The sequence below is a fragment of the Erpetoichthys calabaricus genome, chromosome 4 (assembly GCF_900747795.2).
Source record: "Erpetoichthys calabaricus chromosome 4, fErpCal1.3, whole genome shotgun sequence".
NCBI classification, from domain to species: Eukaryota; Metazoa; Chordata; class Cladistia; order Polypteriformes; family Polypteridae; genus Erpetoichthys; species Erpetoichthys calabaricus.
In genome coordinates this window covers 145,191,094-145,206,005 of record NC_041397.2, presented here as the reverse complement: position 1 = coordinate 145,206,005, position 14,912 = coordinate 145,191,094, and the positions used below count along the sequence as shown (strand labels likewise).

Here is a 14,912-nt window from a genome sequence, read left to right as displayed (position 1 = left end):
GTGCCAGACCATTCTCATATTGTATATCGTCCAAATAATTTGTGAACAAAACGGATTAGTAATCATCAGTCTTTTCCATTTTTCCCCCCTTTTTCCTTCCAAATGGTATTATAAGTACCATAAATTTAGTGCCGTTAATGATTCAGATCAAATGTATGTTTTTATTCTATAATAGTAACAGTAAGAGCAGCTGACTACTTAAATTAGTAAATGCAGGAAGGACCCGGAATTGAACCCGCAACCTCTTGATTATGAGACAGCAGTTCTTACATCTGCATCAGCCAAGTGGACGTCTCAGCATTGTCACCTAACCCAATTTCTTTGGTTATATCCGTGAATAAAAGTGCACTTGTTTTGTTATACTTGTACCTTTTGTGAAAGTGTTTATTTGATATTTGGACTTCAGTCTTCACATATTACAGTGCATCCGGAAAGTATTCACAGCGCATCACTTTTCCCACATTTTGTTATGTTACAGCCTTATTCCAAAATGGATTAAATTAATTTTTTCCTCAGAATTCTACACACAACACCCCATAATGACAACGTGAAAAAAGTTTACTTGAGATTTTTGCAAATTTATTAAAAATAAAAAAATTGAGAAAGCACATGTACATAAGTATTCACAGCCTTTGCCATGAAGCTCAAAATTGAGCTCAGGTGCATCCTGTTTCCCCTGATCATCCTTGAGATGTTTCTGCAGCTTAATTGGAGTCCACCTGTGGTAAATTCAGTTGATTGGTCATGATTTGGAAAGGCACACACCTGTCTATATAAAGGTCCCACAGTTGACAGTTCATGTCAGAGCACAATCCAAGCATGAAGTCAAAGGAATTGTCTGTAGACCTATGAGACAGGATTGTCTCGAGGCACAAATCTGGGGAAGGTTACAGAAAAATTTGTGCTGCTTTGAAGGTCCCAATGAGCACAGTGGCCTCCATCATCCGTAAGTGGAAGAAGTTCGAAACCACCAGGACTCTTCCTAGAGCTGGCCGGCTATCTAAACTGAGCGATCGGGGGAGAAGGGCCTTAGTCAGGGAGGTGACCAGGAACCCGATGGTCACTCTGTCAGAGCTCCAGAGGTCCTCTGTGGAGAGAAGAGAACCTTCCAGAAGGACAACCATCACTGCAGCAATCCACCAATCAGGCCTGTATGGTAGAGTGGCCAGACGGAAGCCACTCCTTAGTAAAAGGCATATGGCAGCCTGCCTGGAGTTTGCCAAAAGGCACCTGAAGGACTCTCAGACCATGAGAAAGAAAATTCTCTGGTCTGATGAGACAAAGATTGAACTCTTTGGTGTGAATGCCAGGCGTCACGTTTAGAGGAAACCAGGCACCGCTCATCACCAAGCCAATACCATCCCTACAGTGAAGCATGGTGGTGGCAGCATCATGCTGTGGGGATGTTTTTCAGTGGCAGGGACTGGGAGACTAGTCAGGATAAAGGGAAAGATGACTGCAGCAATGTACAGAGACATCCTGGATGAAAACCTGCTCCAGAGCGCTCTTGACCTCAGACTGGGGCGATGGTTCATGTTTCAGCAGGACAACGACCCTAAGCACACAGCCAAGATATCAAAGGAGTGGCTTCAGGACAACTCTGTGAATTTCCTTGAGTGGCCCAGCCAGAGCCCAGACTTGAATCCGATTGAACATCTCTGGAGAGATCTTAAAATGGCTGTGCACCGACGCTTCCCATCCAGCCTGATGGAGCTTGAGAGGTGCTGCAAAGAGGAATGGGCGAAACTGGCCAAGGATAGGTGTGCCAAGCTTGTGGCATCATATTCAAAATGACTTGAGGCTGTTAAATTGCTGCCAAAGGTGCATCGACAAAGTATTGAGCAAAGGCTGTGAATACTTATGTACATGGGATTTCTCAGTTTTTTTATCTATACTAATAAAAGGCAAAGCCCTCACTGACTGACTGACTCATCACTAATTCTCCAACTTCCCGTGTAGGTGGAAGGCTGAAATTTGGCAGGCTCATTCCTTACAGCTTACTTACAAAAGTTAGGCAGGTTTCATTTCGAAATTCTACGCGTAATGGTCATAACTGGAACCTCTTTTTTGTCCATATACTGTAATGGAGGAGGCGGAGTTGCGTATCGCGTCATCACGCCTCCTACGTAATCACGTGAACTGAAAACAAGGAAGAGCCCCAAAGAGCGCTGAAGAAAACATTCATTACACAATTGAGAAGGCACAAGAGAGCGGCTCACGTGAACTGACTGAATGCAGCACGAGTGATCACTTCGATACTGCGGAAACAAAGCACGGTGTAAACCGTAAGTTTAAATTAACTTTATAGAAACGCTCCCGCTGCCATTTGCAATACCATATTCGCGACATACAAGTTTAATGAGAACACACGAGGTATAAACGAGACTTTGGATCACTTTGTAACGGACTTAAAATTGCTGTAGTGAGAAACTTTTAAGTGCCGGGTCTTAGCTAACATTAAATAAAGCCGTGGACACCGCAACATCACACAAGAGAGTGTCTCACGTGGACTGACTGAATGCAGCTTCACAAAAAAAAAGATCCTTAACAAATTGTTATTGGTATATTTTCCCTGAATTTAAAAAGGCTTTCATTTCTTCTTAATAAAAATTTAAAAGCAGTACTTCGCCGCTGCGAAGCGTGGGGATTTGGCTATTTATATATATATATATATATATATATATAATATGTGTGTGTAGATATGTATGTATATATATATATGTGTGTAGATATGTATGTCTCTATATATATATATATATATATATATATATATATGTATATATATATATATATGTATATATATATATATATATATGTATATATATGTGGATATGTAAATATGTATATATATGTGTATATATATGTAGATATGTAAATATGTATATATATGTGTCTGTATGTGTATATATCTATATATATATATATATATATATATATATATATATATATATATATACATATATATATATATGTGTGTGTATGTATGTATGTGTATATGTATATATGTATGTGTATATATATGTTGATGTGTATTTATATATGTGGATGTGTATATGTATATATATATATGTATATATATGTTTACATAACCTCTTTAACTCACTACTTCTCCGCTGCGAAGCGTGGGTATTTTGCTAGTTTTTAATAAATTTGCAAAAATCTCAAGTAAACTTTTTTCACATTGTCATTATGGGGTGTTGTGTGCAGAATTCTGAGGAAAGAAATCAATTTAATCCAGATTTACCCAGATTTTTGTAGACAAGGAACACACATGAAATGCATGTATTCCAAATAATGATATATTATTTACCCTATACAACACCAGGTGCCTCACACCCAGATAAAGAGCCTTTAGTTGGGAGAACTTCGGCTGTGTCAGTGGGGGATGGAATAGCAGGCTGCTTGCTTCCAGTGCTGATCGACACATTTGCAAAACAAAGACGCTGATGAGGTGGTGTGAAGGTTTTTAAGGTGGCCTGACATTACAAGTTTTTTCATAGGCTTCAGGGATTCTAGTGTTAAACCAGAAACTTTGCAATAAGTATTAGTAGTTGTAAATGGGGCCAAGTTAGATGTTTTTTTTTCCCTCTTGTTTAATTCCTAGGAGCCCAGTGTGTTCAGTGACTCATTTTTCCTCTAACTGATACCATTGTTTAATTGCTGGTCTCTTGTTTTTTTCTGTCTATTCAGAAAGTAAAGTAGTCTGCGATTTATACTTACAGTAAATTCAGAAATCTTTGTATTTTTGTTCATAAGAATTGCTTATGAACATTTTGAAATCACTTCAGTTTTTTTGTCCAGCTTCTCCTGACTCAATGATACAAGAGAACTCCCATGTATGATATACTGTTCAACTCATCTTGATGTCTGATTATTGAAGATGTCAAGCTTTTTGAAGATTAACCCCTATTTTTGGCCCTATACAACCAAAACACTCACATTTTCAGCCCATTTAGGAACTATATTTTGTTCATAAAAATTATACCCTTACGACAAAAAATTAACCAACAGGTGCATTAAGCAAAACTGATCAGAAGGACTTAAGTTGTGCAGGCCACATCAACTGACCCCAGGGGTTCACCCACTAATGGGACATGATTGGTCAAAGTTCTTTTCACAAAACGTTTTAAAAAATTGTAATCTGTAATATAGAAATGTGGATTGTCACTATTTTGAGGTTCCTGATCGAGAATATAATATGCTTAAAACTTGATTTTTACAAGTACTTCTAATCTTCTAAGAGCCACTCCCAGAAGGTTAAAATGACAAATTTCAAACATAAGCATGTTGGGTATCGTTTTTGACTATTTCAAGGTCAGTGATTACAAATATATAGGACATTATTTTTGAATTTTAATCCTTTATTAGGTGTGTACCCCTATATAGACCTCTGTCAGAGAGTGAAAAATGACAAATTTATATTACAATCAATAATTGTTTTACTTTAAACATTTATATTGAAGCACACAAACACTAAATTCTCCCAAAGTAACATAATAAACCCAGTGTTGTAGTCAAATTGGCATCAAAACACTGAAATTGCAAATAATAGTTCATTTCATTAAGATAGGAGTCTAATTTAAGAAGTTGGTTGGGATGAAGAGCTGTAGCCACTAAGTTATATGGTGAAATGCTGGATCCTTTGTAATTTACATCTCATTAGGTAACTGGAAAGTGTCCCAGAACACTAGACCCATTTGAAACGGTGAATCCTGCTGTCTAAGAGTAAAAGACTCAGTTAAGAGTTGGGAATCTTAACAAGTAAGTTAACAAAAGTGAACCATAACATGTTGCTTCACCACCAGTAACTGGTTTTGAACTAAAAAAGTGGATTAGAATAAAATCTTAATCCTTCTGGGGTCTACCAGAACTGCATTTAGGGACTGCACATAAGATAGGAGTAACATATCAGTGTACAACTTATGAAAAGAATTATGGATTGGAGAAGTTTGTGAGTGCATGACACATGCATGCATATTTTCCTTTTGTTCAATAATGAAGTTCTTACTTGACCAGTTCATTAGTTTGAGTTTTGTCTATGTCCCTATTCACAGCAAAGTTAGAGAAGCATTACCATTACAGTTGACGTCTAAGTCGGACAGTGTGTTCCAGTGTGATAAAGTACACACTTTTTTTTTTTTTGTTCCCTTAATTTTAGCAAATCAGGGGCAGTCACAGCATATTTCTCTGCCAGCAAAACGTGCAGTAGTCTGAAATACCCTGTGACTCACCCTGACAAAATCGCACTGTTACTTTGTTTTAAGTTGCAGGGTTGCATTTCTGTTTATGCAAAAGTTGGCAAGCATTGATTGTTCACTCAGAAGTACAATGGATGCAATGTAAATGTGATTTTTTTGGACCATGAAAACAGTAGAGAGGCTTGTCAAACTCATGTTTGTTGTGCCACGACAGAATGGATAAAGGGAAAAAGATGGAATGAGATTGAGGTTGAGTTCACCATACCTGGGAAAACATCTGCACAGCCTGTGGCTGAGAGAATTGTCCAATGTGTGCTTTAATTTTGTCTAAGTTTTTCGATTTGTAATTTTAAACTGTGGCGCAGAGATATAAATCAAAGAACAATGTGTCTTTGTCCCAAACATTATGTAGGTATTGTAAATAATTTCAGTATTGACAAATTTATCTAACACTAATATTATAATTATTGAATGAATGTTGATTTTATAAGTTTTGATTTAATCAGTATTTATTTTTCAATTACTAAACAAAAATCAGTGAATAAATTTATGCGCACAGTAAAAATGGGGGAGAACGTGATGAAATAATTCTTTGTAACATCCATGCTAAATTACTGTATTTGCAGTTACATGGGAAAACACCTTCAGAAAACGAATTCAGGCCCCATATAGTATAGAGCTGATCTAGAAAATATGCAGACCCCCTTCATTTTTGGCACACTTTGTGTTGTAGATTTAATTTTAAATTAATAAATTTGCCTTTTTTGTGTATCAGTCAACATTCAGTAACCTATGATGACACAGTGAAAAAACTTTCAGAAAGATTTGAGAAATTTTCGCCAGACAACGAAGTCTAGGAAGTGTCCAATAGGAAGGTTTCAAACTTCTTCCATTTCACAATTATTGAGGCCACTGTGCTTCTGGGAACACTTAAAGCTTTAGAAGTGGTTTTACACCCTTGCCCTGATCTATGCCTCACCACAAATTTATCACAGGGGTCTACAGACTTCATGGCTTGGTTTTTGTCCTGACATGCAGTGTCAATTGTAGACAGTATATACACAGGTGTGTTTCAAGTTCTAGATGCATTTCAAGAATAATTAAAGCAAGCAGGATGCGCCTGACTACAATTTGGACTGCTACAGCAAACTGTGTGAATACTTCAATTAATGGGAGATTTCAGTTTTTAATTGTGAATAAATTTGAAAACCTTTCCAAAAACTTGTTTTCATGTTGTTGTTATGGGTTTTTGAGTGCATATTGGTAAATTTAAAGTTTAATGTATTGCACAATAAAGTGTGCAGCAAGGGAAAGGGTCTGAATCTTTTCTTGAATCCACTGTAAGTTGCATAATAAACATTTAGAGAACAAATCACACTATATGTAAAATATTTGAGTTTCTGCAAGAGCCATTGTGTTTATATTTTCATAACATGGTTTTATCAATGGAGACTTGCAAATCCTGTTCAGAAATGGGGTAACGATCCAAGCAATCATCTCTAAGATAGTCTTGTACTTTCTTTCTTTGTAGTCTCTGTTTACAGTGTTTTGATTACTGGTCTTTACTTTTTTATTTTTCCTCTTTTCAGAGATGCTGTGAAGAAGTTTTTTTCTGCCTGCCTGACATAAGGACATTTCACTTATCTCCAGTTTATGGGAGGTGATTGCAGCCTGCTCCAAGACCTGTGTGCTTTCACAGTTCATTACTCTTGTGTTGTTTATATATTGAGTTGCCTGCACAATCGAGCAAGATAGGAAAAAAACAAGCGAGCATAATTCAGCCACCTCTTTTCCAGAATAGCCTGTTTTCACTGCTTAAAATTGTTAACCTGTGAACGGGATTAGCTGAGTACAACCAGATCTAGGAGAAGGAATAATTATTCAAAACTGGTTCTTTTATAGTAATTCTAGGATGTAGTCCTGTTTTCTTATTTAATATTTTTTAGGGTTTTGGGTAATTTAATACTAGTCACAAGACTCTTAGATTAATTTAGTCTTTTGATAATTTGTAATGTTAATTACCCAGGAATGATGGACCTTGGGCCTTCACTTATTTTGTGAGTTTGAGCTTTTGCTCTTCAACATGGCGTTGTCTGCCTTACCAGAGAAGTGCCCCGCTACATAAAGTGTACTTATTTTGCAACACTGCTGCTTAATTTAAAAAAAAAAAAAAAGGTGCAAGGACATTTCATAAAATGGATTAAGATATCTTTGTTCAGAAACCTGAAATGTATCTATTGTACAGAAGTAGCTTCTGTAAGTCTTGGATCTGAAAGATGAGACCTTTTCAGTTCTCAATACTAAAGCCATAAGGAAAACTTTAAAAAAAATATTAATGCAGGAAAAAATCGTTGTTATGTAGATTTTACTGTAATACAAATGTCATATAATCCTGGTGTTTATAATTTCATGCACAAGCCTTGCAGCAGAAAATTTCCATGTTTTCTTATTCATGTGTTTTTCTATAGGAAATTTACTTTCATATGGATGAAGTGGCATTTTGTGTACAGTGAATTATTTTGTATTGTTTACAGATTTACCTTGATGCATTATTTTAAAAAATTTGTAAATTAATATTTTCTAGCAGAAAATCTAGAAAAAATATTTTGTTTTAAAATGAAGTATCCTCACAAAGAGTTGTAAAAATGGTATTGCCTCTTTATTTAGATTGTTCTCCTTATAAGGATAATATAATTACAAATGGAAGCATCTGCTTTTTTTTTTTTTGCTGTTGCCTTATTGTAAAGATGCAGTTTGTATAATTTTACATTATAATACAGTTATCTGCTTTATTTAATGTCCTTGTTTGTTTTCTGTATTAAAATGCAATGATATGTGATACATGAGTACAAAATATATATTTTATCTGTGACCAACATCAGACCTCTTACCATTTTTGTATGTCTCTTAATGGGACATCAAGAATATTTGCTTGACCCCATCAGAAACACTTGCAAGGCAGAAACGTCCCATGAATATGACAGCAATTTGTTACAGTAGAAAACCTACAGTTAGGTCCATAAATATTTGGACAGAGAACTTTTTTCTAATTTCGGTTCTGTACATTACCACAATGAATTTTAAATGAAACAACTCAGATGCAGTTAAAGTGCAGACTTTCAGCTTTAATTCAGTGGGGTGACCAAAACGATTGCATAAAAATGTGAGGCAACTAAAGCATTTTTTAACACAATCCCTTTATTTCAGGGGCTCAAAAGTAATTGGACAAATTAAATAACTGGAAATAAAATGTTCATTTCTAATACTTGGTTGAAAACCCTTTTCTGGCAATGACAGCCTGAAGTCTTGAACTCATGAACATCACCAGATGCTGGGTTTCCTCCTTTTTAATGCTCTGCCAGGCCTTTACTGCAGTGGCTTTCAGTTTGTTTGTGGGCCTTTCTGTCTGAAGTTTAGTCTTCAACAAGTGAAATGCATGCCTAGTTGGGTTAGGATCAGGTGACTGACTTGGCCATTCAAGAATTTTCCACTTCTTTGCTTTAATAAACTCGTTGCTTTGGCTGTATGTTTTGGGTCATTGTCCATCTGTATCATGAAACGCCGCCCAATCAATTTGACTGCATTTAGCTGGATTTGAGCAGACAGTATGTCTCTGAACACCTCAGCATTCATTCGGCTGCTTCTGTCCTGTGTCACATCATCAATAAACACTAGTGTGTCCCAGTGCCACTGGCAGCCACGTATGCCCAAGCCATCACACTGCCTCCACTGTGTTTTACAGATGATGTGGTATGCTTTGGATATTGGGCTGTTCCACGCCTTTTTTCTTGCCATCATTCTGGTAGAGGTTGAGCTTGGTTTCATCTGTCCAAAGAATGTTTTTCCAGAACTGTGCTGGCTTTTTTAGATGTTCTTTAGCAAAGTCCAATCTAGCCTTTCTATTCTTGAGGCTTATGAGTGGCTTGCACCTTGCAGTGCACCCTCTGTATTTACTTTCATGCAGTCTTCTCTTTATGGTAGACTTGGATATCGATACGCCTACCCCCTGGAGAGTGTTGTTCACTTGGTTGGCTGTTGTGAAGGGGTTTCTCTTCACCATGGAAATGATTCTGCGAACATCCACCACTGTTGTCTTCCGTGGACGTCCAGGTCATTTTGCGTTGCTGAGTTCACCAGTGCTTGCTTTCTTTCTCAGGATGTACCAAACTGTAGATTTTGCCACTTGTAATATTGTAGCAATTTCTCGGATGGGTTTTTTCTGTTTTTGCAGCTTAAGGATGGCTTCTTTCACCTGTATGGAGAGCTCCTTTGACTGCATGTAGTCTGTTCACAGCAAAATCTTCCACATGCAAGCACCACACCTCAAATCAACTCCAGGTCTTTTATCTGCTTAATTGATAATGACATAACGACGGACTTGCCCACACCTGCCCATGAAATAGCCTTTAAGTCAGTTGTCCAATTACTTTTGAGCCCCTGAAATGAAGGGATTGTGTTAAAAAAATGCTTTAGTTGCTCACATTTTTATGCAAATGTTTTGTTCACCCCACTGAATTAAAGCTGAAAGTCTGCACTTCTACTGCATCTGAGCTGTTTCATTTAAAATTCATTGTGGTAATGTACAGAACCAAAATTAGAAAAAAGTTGTCTCTGTCCAAATATTTATGGACCTAACTGTAAATACCCCAAATTGTCAAAAATGGTCAATCAGAGCTGTTTGAAATGTAGCGACATGATAGAAAAAAGAAAATTAGATTAAATGTTTCTTTTATTTGTAAATAAATGTTTTTAATATTAATATTACACTATGTATATGTGCTGCACTGTACTGAAAATAGCTTTATGTAAATCAGGCGTGCAGGATGAATGATTGAGGGGCCACACAAATAGCGCCAGTAGGGTGGATGGGTGGATGACTGAAGACGGGCCAGTGCTCTGGACAGGAAAAAAGACACATGATAACATTAATAATAATAATAATAATAGTAATTCATTACATTTATATAGCGCTTTTCTCAGTACTCAAAGCTCTATCCACACTGGAAGGAACTGAGAAGCGAACCCACAGTCTTCCACAGTCTCCTTACTGCAAAGCAGCAGCACTACCACTTGTGAAATAGAAGGAAACAGTTTTGCAAAGCCTAAGAGCGACGCAAAACTTTTTGGTTAGCAAGGACAGATTTTGCTGTTGACTACCATCTTTCATCTTGGTTACCCGTTCCATTCCATTAACCTCCAGCTCTTGATTGCACCTCCATTCTACCCCTGCTCTTTGAGCTTAATGTTGCACACTCCAAGGAAGAAACTTAGATTTTTAATAGTGGTGCTTGAATTTCTAATAGGGAAATGCTCCATGCCCCTCGCTCTTCATATTAATACATAAATGTAACACATAAGGTATCGGCACATACAGTATGTACCGTATATCCAAATCAAGCTTTGCTTTATATACACTGTACATTCACATCTGTGTACTTTGATGGGGGACTACACACAACTGACAAAAAACATAAAAAAGTACCATACTTGAGTGGAAGACATAAACAAATGAAAATTGTGAATGTCTAAGAATGATAATAGGTAAACCTGCACTGCTGCATTATAAGACGCAATTATGAGACACAGGTTGGCAGTGCAGGGCTGGAGGCAGTGTGGAGAGGGGTGGATAGTGGTCGTGACATATGGTATGTAAATATTGGTGTCCAGAAACTTCAATGGGTGGAAACCTACAGGCAAGTCTGCACAGAGAAGCAAATATCAGGCTCCAAAAATGGGGACAGCAGCACAGAGTGAGCTGTCACAGGGAAGAAAGAAACTGTAGAGAACGAATCCTAAGAGGAGGATTGTTGTGCAGTGGTAACCTCAGGTGGAGCTTCGTCAGTGAAAAAAAAATGGTCTAAGACTGATACATCGAAGCTGACTTGATGGATTAATGGATGGACTGTGCTCGGGAGTTGGAACCATGAAATGGGGTGCAAACACTTTTGTGACGTGATCTGGGGCCAAAATACCAAAAAAGATTATGAAGAAGCCTGTAGTTTGGAACAGCAGAATGGGGTGCAAAGACATTTGCGGCATGCTATGAGGCCGAAACATCAAAGCTTCTAAGTAGTAACCTGTCTCCCACAAATAGTAAATAACAGCTTTATATAAATAGTTCCCAGACCATTACAGTTTTTCCATTGCTTCGTGATACATGGCCAGTTGGCTCAAACTCCAATAAATTTTTAACACTAGAATCACTGAAGCCTACGAAAAAAACTTGTAATCCCGGCCCACCTTATGTTGTATTTCGGTCAATCAGCACAAGAATCTTGCTGTCCCATCCCCGCCTTGACGGAGCTCAGCTCGGGCAAAACTTCTCCCAGCTTAAGCCAAGGCTCCTTATCTGTGTGTGAGGTTCCTGGAGTTGTATAGGGTAAATAATACAGTATATCGTTATTTGGAATACATGCATTTCATGTGTGTTCCGTGTCTACAAAGATCTGGGTAAATGTAGGATGAAAGGAAATGCAAGGCAAGAAATGCTGAACACATACTAAAGCAGAAACGTTTTATACTATTAATGACATGAAGTGTATAATGTGTGAAGACTTTAGTCCAAATATCAAATAAACACATGTGCTTTTATTCAAAAATATAACCAAAGAAAAAAAAAAACATTTGATGTACATGTTGCTGTCAATGAGTTAAAAACCCAAGCTCAAATGTCAATCAACAGCGAGTTTATACGTGTTCTTGAATGGTGAAGAGGTAAGAACCGCTGCCTTATAACCCAAAGATAACAGGTTTGAGACCGGGCACTCCACATTTTGAGTTGTGAGCTGCTCCTGCTGTTATTAATACTACTATAACATAATAAAAACATACATTTGATTTCAGGTCTTTGTAGCAAATATGGTAAACAGTGTACATCCACTGTGGAACTGAATATAAAAGAATTGGCTGTAGACCTCATTCTCGAACTCTTGCCTGTGCAGGTGTCATTGCCCTTCTTGCTGGTGCTGCAACCATACTGAAGTCAGGAAAATGGATTAAAGGTGCTGACCATTTGGGACATTTTTTTTCTTGGTTTCACAACGGTATATATTGTTAAGATGCAAAGATATGGAGTTCAAGCTATATATATGTTGGCACCTTTCTATCGGTGGGGAAAAGTCTGGAAGAAAGGGAAAAATCATAGGCCATACAGTAGCTTTATAAGAAAATCAATGGAATTATCACTGTCCGCATTCTTGGGTGTTCCTAGAGTACAAACTTTATTGTGATGGACTTGATCTTCCTAGTCTGCTATCTTACTCCTCAAAGATACTGCTTGATATTGTTTTTATTTGTTTTCCATAGTGATTTAAGGATTTAGCCAGTTTCCAAAACACAAATTAGATCTTCCTTTGTTAATTTTTGACTTTCTTTAGTTCAGGATAGATGGCTCAAAGTTAAGCTCAAAAGCTCTGCTAAATGAAGTCCTTCACAGATACCAGCTGTACAGGCACTGTTGACTTTATGTTGTCCAGGGATGTCTCCAAGTTAAATCCACTGATGCACATGGGCTCAACAGATTGTTTGTCAGACTGCAGATTTCTTCTGAGGAGCTTGTCATGCCAGAAGATGTGGTCATGAAGTGGAAGGTAGGCTGAATTTAAAGACAGTTTATTTGTATGAATTTGGGAAATTGAAAAAGAATAAAGAGTGGGGAAAAATGTCTTACCATGCATTAATTTACCATAACATAACATTCTCCCCAAAATAGTTTTTTATTTTTCCAACAGTACTGATAGTGATGTAATTAAAAATAATATTGAGAAAATGTATTTTGCACTCACCTGTGCTATTTAAATGGGGAATGCAGTTTCCTCGTATCCAGAAAACATATCAAACGTCCACTTTTATGATTGCATCAAATGCCTAAAATTAGAGCCAAGTGCACCCAAATGCGTGTAGTGATTAAAAAGAACATCATTAACAAGTAAGGCCCAACCTATTATGAACTTCAGGATCTATTACATGGCTTGGATTAAGCATTTGGTTTGGATTGCTAGATGTTGCCAGTATCAAAAGAACTCTCTTGAGGCCCTCAGAAGAAAGTTTATTGATGCCTGCAAGTCCAAACCCAAGAAATATGTAGCCACTGTCCAAGAGATCATCTACAAATAGAACAAAAATCAAACTGACTGTTCAGGCCAGATTGTAATGCCATATTCAGCCCAAGTGTTGTCCAAAATGTGAAATGTCCAACAACCCTAGGATAACATTAAGGAATTTACAAACAAGTCTAGCTTCAGTCAATGTCAAAGTGTATGAGTCAACAATCCAAAGAAATTGCAGAGCTTTACAAGAGAGGAACAAATAAAGTTTGCTCAATAACACCTTAATAAAGAAAAGGACTGTTGGAGCAGTGAGTAGGCAAGGCAAACAAAGCTAAAGTTGTCTGGCCACAATTCCAGACATAATGTTTGTTGAAGAGCAAAAACTGCCTTTGACCACAAAAGCCTCATATTAACTGTCAAGGATGTGCTGGAGGCAAACATGGAGGATTAAGGAATGTCCAAGACCAGATCTTAATTCAATAGAAATGTAGAAAAGGATCTGAAAAGAGCAATAAATGCTTAAAACAACACATGGTTGAGGTAGTTCAGTAAGAGAGAAGAGTGGGCATAGATCATTAAAAGAAATTGGTACAGAAAGTTTTTGTCAAAGAGCTTTTTGCAGTGCAATTCATTGAAGCCAGGGGTGTGTATATTTTTCCATAAGAAAAAGTTGCATTTCTGACTTTTTGTTGAATAAATGGTTGTAGAGAATAATTTTAATTATTTGTTAATTTAAATCATATTTATGTATCGGTATTATTGAAATGAAAACTTAAATACTCATACTTGCAAATGTGTTAAAGAACAGACACCTTTTCATGGTGTTTACCTATTTTTTAACAGGATTGTATGTGAAATTTGGAATTCCTGTTTGTACATTTTAATCAATATTTGGTGATGTTGTGAAGTAATGTAGCTTGCTCTGCAGATTTGGAGTTAGTTTGCATATTGTTTTGTGTATAATATGTACTTTTTATGTATTTTTAAATGCAATGCCATTATTATGGGCATGTACGTATGTTTGCTCATACTGTGAAATTGACAAACATTTACTATTTGATTTGTCATCACATTAACAAAAAGGCACTGGTACTGTTACACAGGTGAAAAGAAAACATGTTTAAATTTAGCTGTTACAGAGAAAAAAGGTTTGTATTTTCTCCAATTGACACCAAATATGATGCATAGCTTGTTTCTGGAGCTCAAAACATTAGGACACCATACTATGCATAATCTTTTGATTTGAATCATGTAATGGTTTGCGTACTTTTCAGGTGTCTGTCTTGATTACTTATTTTGCATATTGTAGTGAATCATAAAACTGGTGTACAAAAAATGTAATTTTTAGATATCCTTTTAAATTAAAGCTAACCTATCAAAAGATCAGTTATTTCTTTTATACATTTACATCTAATCATTGAAAAGCACCCATACTAATGTAATGAATAGTGGTATTCTATGGTGTGTATTACATAGTATCCTTGATATTAATAAAAGTCAGGTATCCTTATACAACAGTGCAATCAAACAACTTCCTGCAAAAAAAACTAGAAACAATGGGAGTGTGCTGTGATGCTTTAATGCTTGTAGTATATGTGTGGATCTCAAAGTGTTGTAGGCCATTTCATTAAGTTTACTGAGGAAGCACTGTTTGTAATTCATATAC

The 14,912-nt window shown here is 36.8% G+C and overlaps 1 protein-coding gene across 1 annotated transcript in view; it reads left to right on the top strand.

The window, feature by feature from the left end:
* Positions 1-7,990, top strand: part of LOC114650314 (vesicle transport protein SFT2B-like) — a 167,371-nt gene extending 159,381 nt beyond the window's left edge. The window contains exon 8 of the mRNA XM_028799865.2: positions 6,788-7,990. Coding sequence (XP_028655698.2) covers positions 6,788-6,862 — 75 coding nt within the window. The 3' untranslated portion in view covers positions 6,863-7,990. The remainder of the gene's footprint in view (positions 1-6,787) is intronic.
* Positions 7,991-14,912: the final 6,922 nt, after the last annotated feature.